The sequence below is a fragment of the Mesoplodon mirus genome (assembly GCF_964341445.2).
Source record: "Mesoplodon mirus genome assembly, chromosome: 8".
NCBI classification, from domain to species: Eukaryota; Metazoa; Chordata; class Mammalia; order Artiodactyla; family Ziphiidae; genus Mesoplodon; species Mesoplodon mirus.
In genome coordinates, this window is record NC_138984.1 from 68,817,676 (window position 1) to 68,841,668 (window position 23,993).

Below are 23,993 nucleotides of genomic sequence, written 5' to 3' on the forward strand. Positions count from 1 at the left end.
CCTGAAACTAACAATATTTTACATTAACTATACTTCAGTTAAACTACAGTAAAATAAAACAAAATAAAAATACCAAGAAAGGCACAGTAGTTAGGACTGAGTAGTCTTACCTTTTCTTTTGCCAAATATAAAAGTTGCACAGAAAGATTTCAGACAACGAGTACTTTTACTAATTTCAATTTTAAGTTGTATAATTAAATGTGCTGAGGTACACCAATAAAATGTCTTCTAAATAATTAAATACTAAATAAATTTCAAATGATCAATAATTCTATCAAATTCTTATTTCAAAGAAAGCCTTAAAAATGTGTTACAATATAAGGAAACATGGAGTGAACTGTTCACTGAAGCATTTTTTTACGAGCAAAAAGGAAAATGGATTAAGAAAATACAGTAAATTCATACAATAGAATGTGAAAATGAGTTATAAAGAACTGAACTGTCCAAAAATCTGTAAATCTCAAAATGATGATTTGTTTGGCTTATGCTGAGTTTTAAAAGCTAATAGTATATATAACATTCACATGAACTTTTAAAACAGCTAAATTGAGATATAATGCATATCCTAATACAATTCACCATTTAAAGTGTACAATTCAATGTTTTTAGTATATTCACAGAATTGTGCAACTATCACCACTAATTTTAGAACATTTTCATCATCCTAAAAATAAATCCCTAACCATGGGAAATCACAACCCATTCTCCCCCTAGACAACCATTAATCTACTTTGTTTCTATACGTTTTTTGGACTTCACATATAAATGAAATCATATAACATCCAGTCTTTTGTAACCGGCTTCTTTTACTTAGTATAATGTTTTCAAGGCTCATCCATGTTGAAGCATGTATCAGTACTTCATTTCTTTTTACAATATTGAATAATATTTCATTCTACAGATATACCTCATTTTATTTATCCATTCACCAGCTGATGAACATTTGGGTGGGGTTTTCTTTGTGTTTTTTTTGGCTAAGTTTGAATAATGCAGTGCTGCTATGAACGTCTGTGTACAAGTTTTTGTGTGGATATATGTTTTCATATCTCTTTGGCATATACCTAGGAGAACTGCTGAGTTGTATGGTAACTGTTCAGTTTTTTTAGGAAATGGCAAACAGTTTTCCAAAGCAGCTGTATCATTTTACATTCTTACTAGCAATATATGAATGGTTCATATAAAATTAAAACTTTGTGTTTTAAAAAAACATTTAAAAGTATGCTCTATTCTTCAGATATACATATACAGACAATAAATATATTAACATATGCACAAGAATGATGAACACCAAACCGGAGGTGGATGGGGAATTAAAACGATGTACACAGGGACTTAACTGTATTTGTAAACTTTTGTTTATTAAGTTGCAAAGTGAGTATGCAGAAATTCTTTATTTTATTCTCAGTATCTTTTTTTGTGGTCAAATATTTCATGATCAAAATAAAAATTAAAATGTAAATTTTTAAAAAGCGTGGTCAAACTATAATAATTTAATTATTTAGCATGTTTACTCTAACTTTTACAATTTCAATATCAAGAGAGACAATACAATATTTTTCTACTAGTATAGAGAAGTGGGGATATAAAAACTAGCACTTTAGAAACATTTTCTTTATGCCTTTTCCTCTTTTAATAAATATATCCTGTAATTTCAAATACAGACAAACCTGGGTACTATATACATATAAGGGTACTAGTATCACTATGATAAGCTGGAAGGATGGTAGGAATCTAGAGTAATTCCTTTTTTAAAGGCAAGGAATAGTAAAAGAAACCAAAAAAATAAACAGGCTTATTAGCAAACAGCTATACTTTGCAAGTAGGAAAGAAAAATACAGAATCCAGTTGACCTCAATTAAACGCTGTTAACAAACTTTTAAAAATCATGCAAATTGCCTAACACAATTTAACGATAAAAGGCAATTATTCTGACATATGTGATGAAATGACAAGTCAGAGACTTTAGAAAAGTAATATATTTTTGCCTACCATAAGTTCTAGACTCAAGCACCAAGCTCTGTAGGCGGAAACATATCTACTCAGGCCCAGCTTCTTCCCTTGTACAAAGATGACTAACTCTTCTACAGGGAAAGTCAGACCAGGCTATATTTTTCAGAGGTTTAAAATGCTTAACTATTTCTTAATTACATATCTAATAATTCCAGTGAATTCAAAAGTACAGACAAGAAAAAGAAGAAAGCAAAAATCTTCCAGTTCTACAAACCTCTTGGAAAACTATGATGCATATTTTCCCAGACTTCTTCCTATATATGTATATGGAAAAATAATAAAAATATGTGTAAAACTAAATAAAATAGGCTTATAAGTATAAGGTGTCCAAAGAGAGAACCCAAAAACTGATAACCACTTCCCTGCCAAATGAACAAGTTGAGAAACAAAACAAAGAATAAAATATCACTGTCATTACTAATAGAAGCTTTGGGTGTGCTGGACAAATGGGCTTGCTAATAGCCCCAGAGGTGTACGTGTTAGCACTAGACAGAAAAAGAGCTCTCCCTCAGGGCTGAACCCCTGCACAACTTATTCCATGAAGAAATCACTCAATGGCTGTGGAAAGACTAGCTAGTTGCTATGCTGACCAAGGGCATCAGTAGGGCCAGTTACTCCCTAATTTACCAATCAGATAAGATACTGTGATCATACTAAATGTATCATTTCCTAACCTGCATTTCCACTTATAATAAACATCTCTCCATGTTCACAAATATATGTCTATACTAACATTTTTAATAGCTGCATGATGCACCACTGTATACAGTGTGGCCACAAAGTGCCTATACAAGCTAGTAAGAAGTCATCAGCAAACTATCATTTTAAATACATCAAGTACTCAGCCTCTCTTCTTTGATACACTTACTGTTACCATTCATATTGATGTCCCACATAGAATAAATACAATAATTAGAAGAGGTCAGGGGCTTCCCTCGTGGCGCAGTGGTTGAGAGTCCGCCTGCCGATGCAGGGGACACGGGTTCGTGCCCCAGTCCAGAAAGATCCCACATGCGGCAGAGCGGCTGGGCCCGTGAGCCATGGCCGATAAGCCTGTGCATCCGGAGCCTGTGCTCCACAATGGGAGAGGCCACAACAGTGAGAGGCCCGCGTACCGCAAAAAAAAAAAAAAAAAAAAAAAGAGGTCAGGACTTCATGCATAGGCCTTTCTGTAGATGTGTCATAGCATACACACTTAATCTTATCTACTGTCTGCCTCTGCCACTGTTACTCTTCCTCCACCCAATCCTCAGAAGGAATGTAGACTGCATTATGGCAGGAATTTTTTGTTTTGTTTTGTTCACTATTATTATTTCCAATTCATAAAACAGTATTTGGTGCACATAGCACGTGCTGAGTAAATATTTGTCGAATGAATGAATGAATGAATGATGCTCATTGCTCCTTCATATCCTATAACCCTGGTACAATGGCTGTAAAGTGGGAAACAATAGCAGAACTTCTGATTGTATGAACTCTAACAGCCTTTAAGAGGCCGCATGTGCCCCCAGTGAAGTCTGTGCAAACTTCTGGACCAGTTAAGAGCTTCACTGCTGAGCTGACATCAAGGGGCTGCACAGGATCAAGCTTCAATAGCAACACCCTGTGGCAACAAAAGGCAACAGCACTAGGGGGCTTAAGAGGGAGGTTACAGTTCTCTGCTTGTTTACTAAAGAGGAATGACAATACCTCTGGGAATTTCAACAGGCAGACAAGGTAAGTGCGGAAGGGAATGCCTGAGAGGGAGGCAAAGGACTTCTTGTATAGTGATATATAGGTGACTAACTTTTTACCTTGAGTCTGAAGAACAAATCACATATATTACATATGACTTGCCAGCTTCATGCTCAACTCTTCTCTTTGCTTATAACAGATGGGGTTTTGTTTCTGCTGTACAGATTGATCTTTTTTTTTAATGTCATTTGGCAATGTTATAACTACCTGAGATTAAATATTCACCCGTATATTTTTCTGTATATATATTATTTCTCATTTACAGGCAAATCCTTAGTCTTTCTGAAATTTCATTTGGCACATGGAGTGAGGCACGGATAGAAAAGTATTTTTATAAATTATTTTCAGTAGTTCCAAAATCTAAGAATCTATCTTTTCCTCTCTGATCTGAGAAGCCAGCATAATCAATTACCAAATTTTGCCAGTACATATGTGTATGAGTACAAATACACACACTCACACCCACTCATGCCCACCCCCCACATGCAAATGAGTCTGATTTTGGACCATCCAATAACCTACCTATTTCTGCTAGAACCCAACTTTTAATGATTACTTTTTCAATTTTGGCCATGTGATACATAATTAAATGTGAAGCCTTTTCAATACCCCTCAAAACCCTTCCAACAATTTCAAAAATATCTAAACAGAATTTTTTTTACTTGATGTAATTCTTATAGAAAATGGAAAAATCCTGACTTAAATACTCTATCCAGCATAGTTTACTTTCAACAAATATAGGACTCACAATTACTCTTTTCAAAAAGTATAAAATCGGGGCCTCCCTGGTGGCGCAGTAGTTGAGAGTCCGCCTGCCGATGCAGGGGATACGGGTTCGTGCCCCGGTCTGGGAGGATCCCATATGCCGCGGAGCGGCTGGGCCCGTGAGCCATGGCCGCTGAGCCTGTGCGTCCGGAGCCTGTGCTTCGCAACGGGAGAGGCCACAACAGTGAGAGGCCCGCGTACAGCAAAAAAAAAAAAAAAAAAAGTATAAAATCTAAAGACTTTATGATGGCCTGGCAAAAAGGATTTCATTTTTCAAGTGAACAAAGTAACAGTTAAATTATGTACTTAGGAGTATTTTAAACTCCTGGAAAATTTTTAAATATTATAATTAAGGAACCATTCTTTTATAGCATGTCACTTTGCCCAGTGTTGGGGCCATATCTCACATTATCCTATGTCAAATTCATATAGGGGGAGAGAGTTAAAAGAGCCCTCCTGGGGCCTAAATGCTAAATTTCCAGTGTTTGGTGGGTGTAAGTTATAACATTTCATCACCAGGTTTTGTTTTTTTTTTAAATAAATTTATTTTATTTATTTATTTTTGGCTGCGTTGGGTCTTCGTTGCTGTGCGCGGGCTTTCTCTAGTTGTGGCGAGCGGGGGCTACTCTTCAGTGTGGTGTGCGGGCTTCTCATCATCACCAGGTTTTGATTACTGTATATAGAGAGCTTCAAATACACAGTGAAATACTTCAGAAAGATTCTAACAATATCATAAAGAATCAGTCCCTCAACACCTGTAACGAACAAAAGAGTCACCCTCTACAAAGTCCATTATGTTCAACACACAGCATTAAAAAGAATTCAAGTCTACCCATAAAACATTTATTTTTTAAAATAAACGTATTTATTTATATTTTATTTTTGGCTGCATTGGGTATCCCTTGCTGCGCGGGCTTTCTCTAGTTGCAGCGAGCGGGAGCTACTCTTCATTGCAGTGCGCAGGCTCCTCATTGCGGTGGTTTCTCTTGCTGCAGAGCACAGGCTCTAGGCATGTGGGCTTCAGTAGTTGTGGCTCGTGGGCTCTTGAGTGCAGGCTCAGTAGTTGTGGCGCACAGGCTTAGTTGCTCTGTGGCATGTGGGATCTTCCCCGACCAGGGTTTGAACCCATGTCCCCTGCACTGGCAGGCAGATTCTTAACCGCTGCGCAACCAGAGAAGTCCAAGTCTACCCATAAAACTTTTAATAAAATAGGCTTCTTCAGTAATAAAAAATATATATTAACTATGAAAAACAAGAATGCCCAAAAGAGATCTTTAAAGCTTCTCCTACTATGTTTGAAAATAAAAACTCATGACTTCTCTGCTTTCAACCATGGCAGAATATCTGGTACCAGATTTGCTATTCTACCGAAAACAAGGATAAAACTGGCCAAAATATACAAAGCAACTGTGTTCAGGAAATTAATAACAAGCAGTGCACATCTGAGATCTTTGAGGGCAGGGAAATATGAAGTGAGCCTCTCGATGGCCCCAGTGTTCTGCCTGGGAACACTTTCCTGTCCCAACACAAGGAGGACTAGCTCAAATAAAGCAGCTAGGAGACAGAGAGCAGATTTCTGAGCACAGGGATTTAATCGTGGGTCCTCGTTGCTCAAGGGCTGTGCTATACACACCCACACCCACAACCACATGGGGTGAGGCTCTATGAGGTCTAGCACAGATCACCTACTATGAGGCTGAAAGGTTGTGCAATGCAAGGAGTCTTTTAAAGTTCCTGTTACGGACTGAATGTCTGTATCCCCACAAAATTCACACCTTGAAGCTCTAACCCCCAGCATTGCTGTAGTTGGAGACTAGATGCTAAAGAAGTAATTAAGGTTAAATGAGGTCATAAGGTCAAAGTCCTGATCCAAGAGAATTAGTGTCCTCATAGAAGACACACCAGAGAGCTCACTGTCTTTCCTCACATGTACAAAGATGAGGTCACGTGAGGACACAGTGAGAATGCAGCCATCTGCAACCCAAGGGGAGGGCCCTCACCAGACACCAACCCTGCTGGGACCTTGACCTTTGACTTCCAGTTGCCAAAATTGTGAGAAAGCAAATTTCTGTTGCTTGACTACCTAGTCTATGGTATTTTGCTATGGCAGCCCAAGCAGACTAATACTCCACCCAACTAGAGTAGAGAGAACATTTCAGGCTATCAGTTGAAACCCCGAAAGGCTACAATACCTTAGGAGTAAAGGTACCTGAGAATTTAGTACAAAATTGAAATAGGCCTACTTCACAAAGAAAACCAAGCCAGACAAAAACACAAAAGATTCTCCAATAATATAACTACCTGACAGAACAAAATTCAACACTCTTTTAAAGAAAGACAACGTAATCTAGCCTCCTTACAAAGAATAAGGAGTGACCAGCATAATATAAAAAAATCACTAGATGTGCAAAAAAGTGTCCCACAATCAAGATAAAAATAATCAATAAAAAAGACAGCATAATCCAAATGTTAGAATTAGCAAAAAAGTACTTTAAAGCAGGTATTATATATTTTTTAAGAACTTAAAGCAAACGATGGTCATAAGTGAATAGATGATGAGTGCCCAGCAGAAACATAGAAACTATAAAAATAGAATAATATACCCTGAGAAAACCATAATTCAAAAAGAGACATGTACCACAGTGTTCACTGCAGCACTATTTACAACAGACAAGACATGGAACCAACCTAAATGTCCATCAAAAGATGAATGGATAAATAAGATGTGGCACACATATACAGTGGAAAATTACTCAGCCATAAAAAGAAACGAAACTGAGTTATCTGTAGTGACATGGATAGACCTAGAGTCTATCATACAGAGTGAAGTAAGTCAGAAAGAGGAAAACAAATACCATATGCTAACGCATATATATGGAATCTAAAAAAAAAAAAAGGTACTGATGAACCTGCAGGGCAGGAATAAAGACGTAGACATAGAGAATGGACTTGAGGACATGGCGGCGGGGGGGTGGGTAGGAAGCTGGGGCAAAGTGAGAGTAGCATCAACATACATACACTACCGAATGTAAAACAGTTAGCTAGTGGGAAGCAGCAGCATAGCACAGGGAGATAACCTCGGTGTTTTGTGATGACCTAGAGGGGTGGGATAGGGAGGATGGGAGGGAGGCTCAAGAAGGAGGGGATATGGGGACATGTGTATGCATATGGCTGATTCACTTTGGTGTACAACAGAAATAAACACAGCATTGTGAAGCAATTATAGTCCAATAAAGATCTATTTTACAAAACTGGAATACCTAGAACTGAAGATACAACATCTCAACTAAAATATTTCACTAAATGGGCTTAAAACAGATTGAAGATTGCGGAAAGAATCAGTGGAGAAAACCTGCACAAGACTCTTAGATAGCCTCATCCACCAGAGGGCAGACAGCAGAAGGAAGAACTACAATCCTGCAGCCTGTGGAACAGAAACCACATTCACAAAAAGACAGACAAGATGAAAGGCAGAGGGCTATGTACCAGATGAAGGAACAAGATATAACCCCAGGAAAATAACTAAATGGAGTGGAGACAGGAAACCTTCCAGAAAAAGAATTCAGAATAATAACAGTGAAGGTGATCCAGGACCTCGGAAAAAGAATGGAGACAAAGATCGAGAAGATGCAAGAAATGTTTAACAAAGATCTAGAAGAATTAAAGAACAAACAAACAGAAATGAACAACACAATAACTGAAATGAAAAATACACTAGAAGGAAGCAATAGCAGAATAACTGAGGCAGAAGAACGGATAAGTGACCTGGAAGACAGAATGGTGGAATTCACTACTGCGGAACAGAATAAAGAGAAAAGAATGAAAAGAAATAAAGACAGCCTGGGACTGTCTTTATTTATAAAATAAAGAGACCTCTGGGACAACATTAAACGCCACATTCGTATTATAGGGGTCCCAGAAGGAGAAGAGAGAGAGAACGGACCTGAGAAAATATTTGAACAGTTTATACTCGAAAGCTTCCCTAACACGGGAAACGAAATAGCCAACCAAGTCCAGGAAGCGCAGAGAGTCCCATACAGGATAAACCAAGGGAGAAACGCCGAGACACATAATAATCAAATTGGCAAAAATTAAAGACAAAGAAAAATTATTGAAAGCAGCAAGGGAAAAATGACAAATAACAAACAAAGGAACTCCCATAAGGTTAAGAGCTGATTTCTCAGCAGAAACTCTACAAGCCAGAAGCGAGTGCCATGATACCCTTAAAGTGATGAAAGGGAAGAATCTACACCAAAGATTACTCTACTCTGCAAGGAACTCATTCAGATTCGATGAAGAAATCAAAAGCTTTACAGACAAGCAAAAGCTAAGAGAATTCAGCACCATCAAACCAGTTCTACAACAAATGCTAAAGAAACTTCTCTAAGTGGGAAACACAAGAGAAAAAAGGGACCTAGAAAAACAAACCCAAAACAACTAAGAAAGTGGTAATAGGAACATACATATCAATAATTACCTTAAACGTGAATGGATTAACTGCTCCAACCAAAAGACACAGGCTTGCTGAATGGACACAAAAATAAGACCCATATATATGTTGTCTACAAGAGACCCACTTCAGACCTAGGGACACATTCAGACTCAAAGTGAGGGGATGGAAAAAGATATTCCATGCAAATGGAAATCAAAAGAAAGCTGGAGTAGCAATACTCATATCAGATAAAATAGACTTTAAAATAATGTTACAAGACAAAGAAGGACATTACATAATAATCAAGGAATCAATTCAAGAAGAAGATATAACAATTATAAATATATATGCATCCAACATAGGAGCACCTCAATACATAAGGCAACTGCTAACAGCTATAAAAGAGGAAATCGACAGTAACACAATAATAGTGGGGAATTTTAACACCTCACTTAACCAATGGACAAATCATCCAAACAGAAAATTAATAAGGAAACACAAGCTTTAAATGACACAATAGACCAGATAGATTTAATTGATATTTATAGGACATTCCATCCCCAAACAGCAGATTACACTTTCTTCTCAAGTGCACATGGAACATTCTCCAAGATAGATCACATCTTGGGTCACAAATCAAGGCTCAGTAAATTTAAGAAAATTGAAATCATATCAAGCATCTTTTCTGACCACAACACTATGAGATTAGAAATGAATTACAGGGATAAAAACGTAAAAAACACAAACACATGGAGGCTAAACAATACGTTACTAAATAACCAAGAGCTCACTGAAGAAATCAAAGATGAAACCAAAAAATACCGAGAGACACATGATAATGAAAACACGACGATCCAAAACCTATGGATGCAGCAAAAGCAGTTCTAAGAGGGAAGTTTATAGCTATACAAGCCTACCTCAAGAAACAAGAAAAATCTCAAAAAAACAATCTAACCTTACACCTAAAGGAACTAGAGAAAGAATAAACAAAACCCAGAATTAGTTGAAGGTAAGAAATCATAAAGATCAGAGCTGAAATACATGAAACAGAAACAAAGAAAACAATAGCAAAGATCAATAAAACTAAAAGCTAGTTCTTTGAGAAGATAAACAAAACTGATAAACCATTAGCCAGACTCATCAAGAAAAAGAGGGAGAGGACTCAAATCAATCAAATTAGAAATGAAGAAAGAAAAGTTACAACAGACACCGCAGAAATACAAAGCATCCTAAGAGACTACTACAAGCACCTCTATGGCAATAAAATGGACAACCTGGAAGAAATGGACGAATTCTTAGAAATGTATAACCTTCCCAGACTGAACCAGGAAGAAACAGAATATATGAACAGACCAATCACAAGTAATGATATTGAAACTGTGATTAAATATCTTCCAGCAAACAAAAGTCCAGGACCAGATGGCTTCACAGTGAATTCTATCAAACATTTAGAGAAGAGCTACCACTCATTCTTCTCGAACTCTTCCAAAAAATTGCAGAGGAAGGAACGCTCTCAAACTCATTCTATGAGGCCACCATCACCCTGATACCAAAACCAGATAAAGATACTACAAAAAAAGAAAATTACAGACCAATATCACTGATGAATATAGATGCAAAATCCTCAACAAAATACTAGCACACAGAATCCAACAACACATTAAAAGGATCATACACCATGATCAAGTGGGATTTATCCCAGGGATGCAAGGATTCTTCAGTATATGCAAATCAATCAATGTGATACACCATATTAACAGATTGAAGAAGAAAAATCATATAATCATCTCAATAGATGTAGAAAAGCTTTTGACAAAATTCAACACCCATTTATGATAAAAACTCTCCAAAAAGTGGGCACAGAGGGAACCTACCTCAACATAATAAAGACCATATACGACAAACCCACAGCAACATCATTCTCAATGGTGAAAAACTGAAAGCATTTCCTCTAAGATCAGGAAAAAGACAAGGATGTCCACTCTCGCCACTCTTATTCAACATAGTTTTGGAAGTCCTAGCCATGGCAATCAGAGAAGAAAAAGAAATAAAAGGAATACAAATTGGAAAAGAGGAAGTAAAACTGTCACTGTTTGCAGATGACATGATACTATACATAGAGAATCCTAAAGACACCACCAGAAAACTACTAGAGCTAATCAATGAATTTGTTAAAGCTGGAGGATACAAATTTAATGCACAGAAATCTCTTGCATTCCTATACACTAATGATGAAAAATCTGAAAGAGAAATTAAGGAAACACTTCCATTTACCATGGCAGCAAAAAGAATAAAATACCTAGGAATAAACCTACCTAAGGAGACAAAGAACCTGTATGCAGAAAACTATAAGACACTGACGAAAGAAATTAAAGATGATACCAACAGTTGGAGAGATATACCATATTCTTGGATTGGAAGGATCAATATTGTCAAAATGACTAAACTACCCAAAGCAATCTACAGATTCAATGCAATCCCTATCAAACTACCAATGCCATTCTTTACAGAACAAGAACAAAAAATCTTAAAATTCGTAGGGAGACACAAAAGACCCAGAATAGCCAAAGCAGTCTTGCAGGAAAAAAAGAGAGCTGGAGGAATCAGACTCCTTGACTTCAGGCTATACTACAAAGCTACAGTAAACAAGACAATATGGTACTGGCACAAAAATAGAAATATAGTTCAATGGAACAGGATAGAAAGCCCAGAGATAAACCCTCGCACCTATGGTCAACTAATCTATGACAATGGAGACAAGGATATACAGCGGAGAAAGACAGCCTCTTCAATAAGTGGTGCTGGGAAAACTGGACAGCTACATGTAAAAGAATGACATTAGAACACTCCCTAACACCACACACAAAAATAAACTCAAAATGGATTAGAGACCTAAATGTAAGACAGGACACTATAAAACTCTTAGAGGAAAACATAAGAACACTCTTTGACATAAATCACAGCAAGATCTTTTTTGATCCACCTCCTAGAGTAATGGAAATAAAAACAAAAATAAACAAATGGGACCTAATGAAACTTCAAAGCCTTTGCAAAGCAAAGGAAGCTAGAAACAAGACGAAAAGACAACCCTCAGAATGGGAAAATATATTTGCAAACGAATCAATGGACAAAGGATTAATCTCCAAAATATATAAACAGCTCGTGCAGCTCAATATTAAAAAAGCAAACAACCCAATCAAAAAATGGGCAGAAGACCTAAATAGATATTTCTCCAAAGAGGGCATACAGATGGCCAAGAAGCACATGAAAAGCTGCTCAACGTCACTAATTATTAGAAATGCAAATCAAAACTACAATGAGGTATCACCTCACACCAGTTAGAATGGGCATCATCAGAAAATTTACAAACAACAAATGCTGGAGAGGGTGTGGAGAAAAGGGAACCCTCTTGCACTGTTGGTGGGAATGTAAATTGATACAGCCACTATGGAGAACAGTATAGAGGTTCCTTAAAAAACTAAAAATAGAATTACCATATGATCCAGCAATCCCACTACTGGACATATACCCAGAGAAAAACATAATTCAAAAAGACACATGTACCCCAATGTTCACTGCAGCACTATTTGCAATAGCCAGGTCATGGAAGCAACCTAAATGCCCACTGACAGACGAATAGATAAAGAAGTTGTGGTACATATATACAATGGAATATTACTCAGCCATAAAAAGGAACGAAATTGAGTCATTTGTTGAGACATGGATGGATCTAGAGACTATCATACAGAGTAAAGTAAGTCAGAAAGAGAAAAACAAATATCGTATATTAACGCATGTATGTGGACCTAGAAAAATGGTACAGATGAACCGGTTTGCAGGGCAGAAGTTGAGACACAGATGTAGAGAACAAACGTATGGACACCAAGGGGGGAAGCAGTGGGGGGTGGTGGGGGTGGTGGTGTGCTGAATTGGGTGATTGGGAATGACATATATACACTGATGTGTATAAAATTGATGACTAATAAGAAACTGCTGTATTAAAAAAAAAAAAGCCACAGGGCCTCCCTGGTGGCGCGGTGGTTGGGAGTCCGCCTGCCGATGCAGGGGATACGGGTTCGTGCCCCGGTCTGGGAGGATCCCATATGCCGCGGAGCGGCTGAGCCCGTGAGCCATGGCCGCTGGGCCTGCGCGTCCGGAGCCTGTGCTCCGCAACGGGAGAGACCACAACAGTGAGAGGCCCGCATACCGCAAAAAGAAAAAAAAAAAACAAAACAAACAAACAAAAAAAAAAGCCACATATATCCCAATGTTCATTGCAGCACTGTTTACAATAGCCAGGTCATGGAAGCAACCTAAATGCCCATCGACAGATGAATGGATAAAGAAGATGTGGTACGTATATACAAAGGAATATTACTCAGCCATAAAAGGGAATGAAATTGGGTCACTTGTAGAGATGTGGATGAATCTAGAGACTGTCTTACAGAGTGAAGTAAGCCAGAAAGAGAATAACAAATATCGCATATTAACGCATATATGTGGAACCTAGAAAAATGGTACAGATGAACCAGTTTGCAGGGCAGAAATTGAGACACAGATGTAGAGAACAAACGTATGGACACCAAGGGGGGAAGCGGTGGGGGGTGGTGGGGGTGGTGTGATGAATTGGGCGATTGGGATTGACATGTATACACTGATGTGTATAAAATGGATACTAATGAGAACCTGCTGTACCAAAAAATAAATGAAAATTTAAAAAAAGTGATCCTTACTCAAAAGTTAATTTAGCATGGGAACGGAAACACATAAGCACACTCTATGGTAAATTAAAATGACTACTCAGTGTTTGAAGAATGAATGAATGAGCAAGTGAATGAATGCAATTAAGTCAAAAGTCCTAATTGTCAACTACTATGGGATGTGCTCATATACAGTTTTGAGTAATGGAGGAAATGGTTGTCACTTGGTAAAAAAAGAAAGTTTCAGTATTATACAGTTAATATAACCTCAGATACAAATCTGAACATGTAAAAAAAGAAAAAAGTGAACATGAAGAAAAGTCAACAAAAGTTATCAAAATTGAAGAACAGAGAAAAAAGATTTAAGAAAACTGAAGAGTCTCAGTATATTAATTTTTTTAAACTTTCTATGTAACAAATGCAAATTAGTGGCTTAAAACACCACCCATTATTAGCTCATAGTTCTGTAGTGCAAAATCTAAGCAGGCTCATTTGGGCTCTGTGCTCAGGTTATTACAGACTTGTTGGGGAACTGTTGTTAATTAAGTAACACATGGTAACTAAATTCATGCATGTTGGAATTATGTAAAGTGAAGACTGCCTGTACATTAAAGCAGAGTTTAAATATTTCTTCAAATGTGCACAGAACTACCAACACCTAGAAATAATCTAGGACAATAGACTCAATGTGTTCTCTGAATACACTGTATTTGTATTAGATCAAACATAATAGCCAATCACATGGACATTAACAATCACAACATATAATTAAGACTATAACAGAAGGTAACAAAATTTTATTATAATTAGAATACTATATATCAATATCTTGGGCTATGACTAAAGCAATGCTTAGATCTTAGAGGAAAAATTACTTCTTATGTATTAATTTTAAACAATTATTTTTATACCTTAAAACTATAGTAGAAGAACAGGGGAAAACTGGCCAAAAAAAAAAATTTTTTTTTTCCAGAAGAATAAACTAGAAAATGGAAAGCAAGTAAATAAGTAAAATTCATTTTGGTATCTAACAGGAAACCACAGCTGACAGCTTTTACTTAAGATATAAAAATGCTTTTTCTTTGTACCAATTCATTATAAACTAAATAATTATTTGAAAATATAGAACAGCCAATTTTTTCTAGTTTATAAAACTTACATGTTTACACTATTAAAATAATACATATTTGTTAATAAATTTCTAGACCACACAATTCTTCTGTAGTTAAATTTAAATTAAAATATTTAAATGCCCAATACTTCAAACTGACAGATTATAAATATTTCACTGCTTCTCTGACTCCAATGACAACAACCACACTTAGCATTTTAGAGTACTTGGGTTCAACATACATTTTCTCATTTAATCCTCCTCCTCATTTAATGCTTTGATTTGTTTGGGTAAAATTTTTATTGATACAAATCTTCAGTTTACTCTGGGGAAAACAGTAATATAAATTCTACTTTTCCTAAAATGAAAGCCTACTTACAGCTCTGAGTAATGAATGATAGGTAATAATTAATTAAAAAACAATAACAAGAATTTCCCTGGTGGCACAGTGGTTAAGAACCTGCCTGCCAATGCAGGGGACACGGGTTCGAGCCCTGGTTTGGGAAGATCCCACATGCCACGGAGCAACTAAGCCTCGTGCGCCACAATTACTGAGCCTGCATTCTAGAACCTGCGAGCCACAACTACTGAGCCCGTGTGCCACAACTACTGAAGCCTGCACGCCTAGAGCCCATGCTCTGCAACAAAGAGAAGACACTGCAATGAGAAGCCCGTACACTGCAATGAAGAGTAGCCCCCACTCGCCGCAACTAAAGAAAGCCCGCATGCAGCAACGAAGACCCAACAAAGCCAAAAATTAATTAATTAATTTAAAAAGAAAAAAATAACAATAGTTTCAAAGTATTTTACATATGCTAAACTACTTACATTGAATCCAATGAAGATGCCCCATTTTATAGATGAGGAAACTGAGACAGAAAAGTAACTAGCACAAGATCATACAGATAGTAAATAGTAAAAGAAGGACTTCAGTCTAGGCAGTCTGGCTCAGGGCATATTTTCTATTAATCTGCCTCTTGGGTGCAATTTTTGTTCAAAACTGCTAAATTAACTCTTTCAACAAGTTAGTTTTCAGTTTCTCTATGCATGAACATTTTAAACATACTGAATAGGACAAATGCAAGATCAACTCTTGTTTATAAGAAAAGAATCAGACACAATGCCACGCTTAACTCCATTTACCGCATCATTTAATAACACAATGTACATATTTAAGAATTTCTTGCTCTGATGGAATATAGAAGAGTGATTGCTACTCTTTTTTCATTTCACATGTTACCACCAACATTTGTGGGGGGACTAGGAAGAGTTTAGAGAGTTGGGCAGATAGGAAAAAGGAATAAACAAAATCAAAATCATCTTTTACTTCCTTCTAATATTGTAAATCATCTATTTAAAAGGTAAAAGGTCTAGAGCCAGCCTTTACATTCCTACAAGTTCACTTTCTTCTTGTCTGATACTCCCAAGATGCCCTTTGTAATCCTGTTCATTGAGAGCCATACCCCCTCCCAACTCCACAGAACAGGCATGCTCATTTCTATAAACACCCTTACATTATGGAACAGGGCAGAAGAATAAATGTAGTAAGTATAATTTCTATTTTAACAGACCTATCTGGAAGCTTCACGTTTAAGACACAATAATAGCTGGGGAAAAGGAAAAATGAATCTCAAAGTAGCCACTAACACGCCAAAACATCACAGATGGAGAATCAAAAGCAGTTAGGTTGGGCAGATGACCACATAACCTCCGCAGACTGAGGAAACCATTATGCACATGTGGAGTACACACGTCACCCATTAACACTGAAGACCCACCTTCTCTATTCCCAGCTCTGAAACTTACATACTAGCTTAAGGTTGCTAGGTAGTTCACCTCAGCTCTGATTCAAATCTGAATCCATGTTCTCATCTGTAAAATGGAAATTAAAATGGCTGCCATGCTTAAAAGAGGAGTTGTGAAAATTAAGTGAAAAGAAAAATGGGTGAGAAACTTAAACAGATATTTCAAAAAAGAGAATATTAATTTAGTGAATAACTATATTAAAGATTAGATAAATAAATACTTATTAAAGCCACAAAGAGATGCCACTAGAATGGCTAAAATTCTTAAAATTACACCACCATGTATGAACAAATTTTTTATATGAAATTGAAGTAATATGAGCTAAAAATAAGTAGGTGGCAGCTTCAAAATGTCAATAATTTTCAGGGGGCAATGTCTGATATCTGTCATATAGACCTTCTTAGGTTCAATCCCTATACTCAATACAAACATTTATTCTGTAAGTAAAGTTACAGAGCCTAATAAGGCAATAATATTGTTTTTTTTTAAAGTTCTTTCCCTTTACCTTCCACCTCAAGGGACAGTAGTAGTATGTGTATATTTACTTGTAGAAAAATCATCCTCTTGCTCTCTTACCTAACTTTACAATTACACTTGACCCTTGAATAACATGGGTTTTAACTGCAGAGATCCACTTAATATGCAGATTTTTTAAAATAACTATATTGGAAAATTTTTGGAGATTTGTAACAATTAGAAAAAACTTGCAGACAAACCGGGTAGCCTAGAAATATCAAAAAAATTAAGAAAAAAGTATGTCATGAATTGTATAAAATATATGTAGATATACACATAACATGCAAAACATGTTAACTGACTGTTATCGGTAAGGCTTCCAGTCAACAGTAGGCTATTAGTAGTTAAGTTTTGGGGGAGTCACAAAAGTTATCACAAAAGTTAATACATGGATTTTCAACTGTGCAGGGGGTCAGCACCCCTAACCCCCCGAGTTGTTCAAGGGTCAACTATATAATCTAAGTAAGATTAGAACTAAACATTATTATCAGGAAATAAAAAGTGTATTATTAAATATCAACATCATCAGTGCATATGAATCAAAAACATAAACTACAATGTCTTCTCAAATCCTAAAAGAACATAAAAGAAATTCCCTTTTATGATTTTACTAATCTGATAATAAACCCATATGAAAGAAAAAAGGCCAAAACCAGCTAAGAGTATCAAAATGAAGAAAAACAAGACAGGGGGCTTGCCCTACCACCTATAAAGGCCAATGACATTAGAATGTGGTACTGGTACAGGATAGATAAAGAGAACAGTGTAGAACAGAAAGCACAGACACAGACCTCATACGAGGAAAGGGATTTACTATATGAAGGAGAAAGTACTCCAAACTAGTGGGGGAAGGATAGATAATTCAATAAATGGTGATTAGGCAACTGACAATTGTCTATTGTGAATTGACTATCCAATCAAATCTCTCCTTAGACCTTACATAAAGACCAAGTCTAGGTGGACTAAAGACCTAACTGTGAAAATCAAAACTTCAATAAAACTTTCAGAAGAAAACATAACAAGATCCTTATAGACCCAAGGAGGAGAGAAAGCTTTTCTTGAACAAGAAAAATAAAATCAAGAGAGAAAGACAATATTACTAAACCGAAACTTCAATCTTCTTAATAGTAAAAGGCAGCACAAACAAAAAGAAGACAAGGATATACATTTGCAATTCACATAAACAACAAAAGATTAGTAGAGAACGCATGTGAAACTTTAAAAATCAATAAGAAAAAATAATCCAACAGAATAATAAGTACATGAAAGTAATGAGCAGGCAATTTATACAAAAAGAAAACAGACTGGCCAAGAGACATATGAAAAGATGCTCAACTGCACTGAAGCTGAAATAAATTGAAAACAATGCCCTATTTCACACCCATCAAATTGGCATAAATTTTAAAATCTGACAATACCCAGCGTTAGTGAGACTGTGGAACAACAGGGACTTCACTTCCACTGCTGGTGGGAGTAAAATCTCCCACAAACACTTAGAAGAACAATTCTGTATTATTTAACATTTTGCAACTTTGCACTATATGCATTTTTAAAAAAGAATTCCTCTTCAAGATACAATCCCTTGAGAATTTCTCACTCTTGTGAAGAAGAAAACGTGGATAATAACTTTCACTGCAGTGTTGTCTGTAATAGCAAAAAACCGCAAAAAACTTCATGTTCATTAATAGGAGAATGGGTTTAAAAAATGTGGGATATCACATAGCTCTTAAAATTAATGAACTAAAGCTACAAACATCAACATGAATAACTCTCACAAAAAATGCTAAATGGCAAGCTGCAAATGACTACAGAGAATATTATTTTTTATGAAGTTTAAAAACATGCAAAACAATACATATAGTATATTTATATGTATAGTATATATTATAAAATAGACTTTTTAAAAATCTTTTTAGAGTGTTTAACTCTGAGAAGAGAGGAATAAAAATAGTATCAGGTAGCTAATAAATAAAAGTAATAATTTCCACTGTATCTTGAATGTTTTCTTTAAAAAAAAAAAGAATGAAGTGTGGCAAAATGTTAGGACTTGACAGAGGTGACTGACAGGAATAGGAGTTTATGTTATACTCTGTACTTTATGCTAAAAATTTTTCATCGTTTAAAAAATTACAAAATATATTAATTAAAATTTTTAACTATTTTAATTAGGACTAGGTATTAGAATTTTTGGTACCATGTAAGCAAAAGAAAGTATAGGAGGGCTTCCCTGGTGGCGCAGTGGTTGAGAGTCTGCCTGCCGATGCAGGGGACACAGGTTCGTGCCCCAGTCTGGGAAGATCCCACATGCTGCAGAGCGGCTAGGCCCGTGAGCCATGGCCACTGAGCCTGCGTGTCCGGAGCCTGTGCTCCGCAACGAGAGAGGCCACAACAGTGAGAGACCCGCGTACCGCAAAAAAAAAAAAAAAAAAAAAAAAAAGAAAGTATAGGAAAAAAACTGGCTGTTACAGCTGTCATTCTCACCTAAAACCAAAATTTTTTTAATTTTAATTTTTTGCAACAACCTCATGTGTTCAAGAATTGCCTTAATGACTATGTAAATGTAATATATTTAAATGTATAAAGTAAATTTGTATTACCAGAGTGCCATCAATATCTATTTTTATATTAGGGTTTCTTGTAAAATTTCATTGGAGAAAATGATTCCATTACCAAAAACTCCAAGCTACTCACTGTCAAGTTATTTGACCACAACACAAGCCAAAGACATAGCAATACATGCATTCAAATTTTACTTGGAAAAGTCTCCTTTTAAGATAAAGTTCATACTTCAATCCACTGTGTGAAAAGAGTTTTTGTAGAAGTAGAATTTGAGCTCAGCTCTGTGGGACACAAGTAAGTTTATCTTTAAGGAAGGAGATACCAAGTATTGCTGAAAAAAGCAAAAATCTATTAGTGAATAGTAGTAAACAGCAAAGAGACAGAAACTGGCAAGAAAGATTGCCTGGCTTGAGTAAGGAGAAAAAAGACATGCAAATAAGAACTGGAGTTACGGAGCAGAACAGACAGCCGTGACTCAGGAATCAATGTCATGAGACTGGAAAAATCGGTACAGGACTTAAGGAAATGACATCTGCCCTTTTAACACTACCACTAAATCTTCCTATTGTGGCTCTGTCCTTCATGTTTTACTTTCTCCTTGGAATCTCCTAAAAAGGCTGCCCCAAACAGGCTCTCTACCTTAGGAAACCTACACTCCCCTTCAAGATAAGAATCAGGGCCGGGGTGAGGGGGGATGTGTGTGGATATTTTCTTTTTTTCTCAGCACAGCTTCAAAGGAATTTTATTCAACAAAACAAACAATAAACCCATATTAGAAGAAATCCAATAAATATTTAAAGAGCTCTAATGCTACCATACCTAGCATACCTTTCAGGATTTGTAGGTTCTAACTCCAAGAAAAAAAACTACGAACTTGCCAGAGTTCCTTACCTCTTAGCCTTTGGCCGGCTACCATTTGACAAGCCATATACCATCATCAACTTATGAGTGCCTTCCTAGACATCTTGAGTCACTACAGCCTTTTCTCAGAGTCTCAGGGTCTGAGAAAAGGATTTCTTCCCCATATGAATGATGTCAGAAACACTGTTCACCCTCTGATGAGACTGCATCGACCAAAGGAATGTAGTTTCAACTTTACAGTTAATTATAAAATGACCAAACCATACATACAGTAAGAGATGGTCACTTCCTGCAGGTGTAAGTGCTATCAGGAAAGCAGGGGAAGAGAGAGGATAGTGTCAACACTTTTACAAATAAAGTGTCTGCCTGAAGGTCCTTTGTCTTCTCTTCAGGGAAGATGATTGTTTTAAATAGAGGGAGAATGTAAAGCATCTCCTGTATTTCTAGTATCGTAATACAGTGTGAAAAATACAATTATCTTTTTATGTGTGTATGAGTCCTCCATTTGATTGAGAATTCCTTGAGGGAACCCAGTTTATTTATTAAATTTGTGCCCCCAAAGTCTGACACACACTGTCTGATGCACAGTAATCACTCAATGCCTGTTTGTTGAATGAAAGGTAAACAAAGCTACGACAAAAAAGAAACAATGGTAATAAAAATCTGACTGAATCAAAGAAAGGTGAAAGGGACAATGACACTGCAAAGGAACATTCCTGTGGGCATCTCAAGTTAAACAATGACTTGATCGTCATATTACTTAACTACTGTATTTCAAATTAACAGGGGCTTTAAGTTTTGAAAAGTGCAATATATAATTTTTCTTCTATAATAGACGTATAAAGCCAATTTGAAATCCTTAGTATTCCATGCCACTTTTTCTATTAATTCCAACCACTTGCCTAAAAGAGGTTACAATCAAACTTTCTATTTTATCTTTAAACTGCCTTTTGGAAACTGACTTCAGTCAGTCATACCTGTGTTAACAAGTAAGTACTTGAAGCTTTGGCTGATGGCACTGCCCATGAAATAATCTATACACAGTATTTTTTTTTTTTTGTCTGAACAGCAGTGCTTCTTTCACTACAGTGGAACTGTGATCCACTAAACCATGTAGGAACCTCAGGAGACACTGAGGGGGAGGTTTAGAAAAGGAACTTGGCTTATTTTCACCAGAGAAGCTGTCAATCAGAAAACAATGGGCTTCCAGGAAAGATCTCCCTTGAAGAGTTCCACAGCTGTTAAGTTTGAAAATCATTTGTCTTATTCTATTTTGCCTTTTTTTTCCACTATGACAAAATGAAAGTCTTCACAACAATAAAAAGTGAAGGTCTCACTGCAGCAAAGGAAGACATCATTAGGTGTTCCAAAAGCAGACGCTGTGAGCCTCAACATTATGCTTCCTAGATTTACAGCAGTCACCAATGTTAAACTACCAAGAAAAAAGTTGAATGAAATTATGGAAATACATATTTGAAGACTATCTAAGGGTCAAAAATCTATAAAGTTTTTTAGTTCTCTGTGATAGGAAGGTACTTATACATCATATTTGACTTCTGAACACACTTTTGGAATCACATAATATACCAAAATAGGGCACTTTCTAGACTTTACCCATAATTAGAAAATTGTAATTATGCAACAGGTGCAATATTCTGTATAACTGGCAATTTGCAGCCATGCGTTTTTTTCATTCGACTAAATCCTAAAACTCTACCTAGAATTAACTACTGCTACCAAAATATTTACCTTAGTCAGCTTGGTTTACTGTTTTTCTAAAGCCACAAGTTAAGTTCTCATACCCAATCCATCTTTTTCTCACTCCATAGTCACTGACGACCCCCCAAGAAGTAAAACAGGTGTTCTGGAGTGTTTTGAAATCCTGGGGTTTTCCTTTTCATACTCTAAGGCAGAACACCTTATAGCACTTGCACTATCCATGGACAGAGTAACACTTCCAACTATCATAAGTAAGTCCTGAAGCCGTGCGATCAGGGATTGGACGCATCTATATATAAGCGAGATAAAATAGGTTCTTCCTATTGAACCGGGGCAAGTTGAAGTCTCTAAGTGCTGAGCTGCCCTAGACAACAGGGTCTGCTGCATCACTTTTAACCGCGGGGCGGGGGAGTGGGGAGGGGGGGACACAAGACTCAGCCAGTTCTAGAGGGAGCTGGAAGTTCTGTGTCATCAACTCAGCAATTGCTCAATTAGTCCAGTCTCCAGAGAACCCCAGGCTCCTCCCTATTCCTGTGCCTGGCGAGGGGAACGGACCTCTTTCGGGGTCTCCAACCTCAGGTGGGCTGGAGACACTCCCCAGGAAGCTAGGGACGCGCCGAGGTTGCCCCCAGAAAAATCCCGGCTGCCAGGCAGCGGCGACGCCGCACCCTCCTCCCCCTTTGCTAGGCTTTCCAGTCCCCGGAGTCGCCACCGCCCACTTTCTAGCACAACAAACAACGGCTTGGGGCCCAGGCCCAGCACTTACCCACATCTTGCTCGAAGTGGTTGGCGGCGAACAGAGGCATCTCGCCGGCGCCCGAGCCCTAGTTGCTGCGGTCAGGCTGAGGCTCGGCAGCTGCTCCGGGATAGGGGACCCACGGCCGCGGCTTCCTAGACGGCTCGGCTCCAGTCGCGTCCGGCACTTCCGCCACCGCACCTGGCCCACTCCTGCCTGACGGACCAGCTCCCGGCCCGCGCTCCGCCCTCGCGCTCCGCCCTGACCTCTCCTCCCGGTATGAGGTCCCACCAGCGGCGGGCATCTTCTCAGCGGCCCTGTAGCCGTCGCCCTCCGGGAGGAGGCGGCAGCCCTGATCCAAAGCCCGCGAAGGGGTCAGGCGGCCGCCGAGGCCACCTTTCCATCGCTAGGACCCCGGCAAGCCATGGAGCGGGGGACCTTCAGGGCCGGAAGTTGTCGAGCCTATAACTTGGCGACGCCAGAGGACCGGAAGCTGCAATGCCGGCGGCAGTTCTGCAGGGGGCGAGGTGGTCTGGGATTCCCCGCGTAGGGCTGCTGGTTCCGACGGCCAAGTTCTCTCCAGTTTAGTTCCTTCCTAAGCTATGGGCTAGTCCCACGCGGCCGAGGGCCCGCGGCTACGTTTGCGTCACAGTCCCGTTGCCCTGGAAACGGTTGGAGTCTCACTGGTTTTGAGAGTCAGTGAAGGGTTTGGCTCCGCTCCTGGCGCTACACTCTCCTCGGCGCCTAAACCCCGCCGGAATAATCACCGTGGAAAGCGGGACTCCTCACTTTTCGCTTTTCATCATGCTCTTACCCTGAAAACACTGCTCGACTCTGGGAATCCAGGGACGAATGAGGCACAGTCCCTGCCTTCAAGTTGCTGACAGTTTTATGGGGACAGTGTATAGCGTATACATGACAGTACATGATGGTCCTGATATACAACTGGGGTCACAAACTCAAATTCCCATCGGAGGCAGCCAGGTACTGAAATGAGTGTGAAGGTGCAAGCACCCTTCCCACCCACACGCTCCCAAACCCTCT

General features: G+C 38.0%; 1 protein-coding gene across 2 annotated transcripts in view; it reads right to left on the reverse strand.

The window, feature by feature from the left end:
* The window catches only part of STAM2 (signal transducing adaptor molecule 2), a 52,573-nt gene extending 29,320 nt beyond the window's left edge, over nt 1-23,253 (reverse strand). Inside the window, exon 1 of one of the 2 annotated variants that reach the window (XM_082630273.1) lies at nt 22,980-23,253. In XM_082630273.1, coding sequence (XP_082486399.1) covers nt 22,980-23,019 — 40 coding nt within the window. In that variant the 5' untranslated portion in view covers nt 23,020-23,253. The remainder of the gene's footprint in view (nt 1-22,979) is intronic. The other variant, XM_082630274.1, reaches the window with a different exon arrangement.
* Nucleotides 23,254-23,993: the final 740 nt, after the last annotated feature.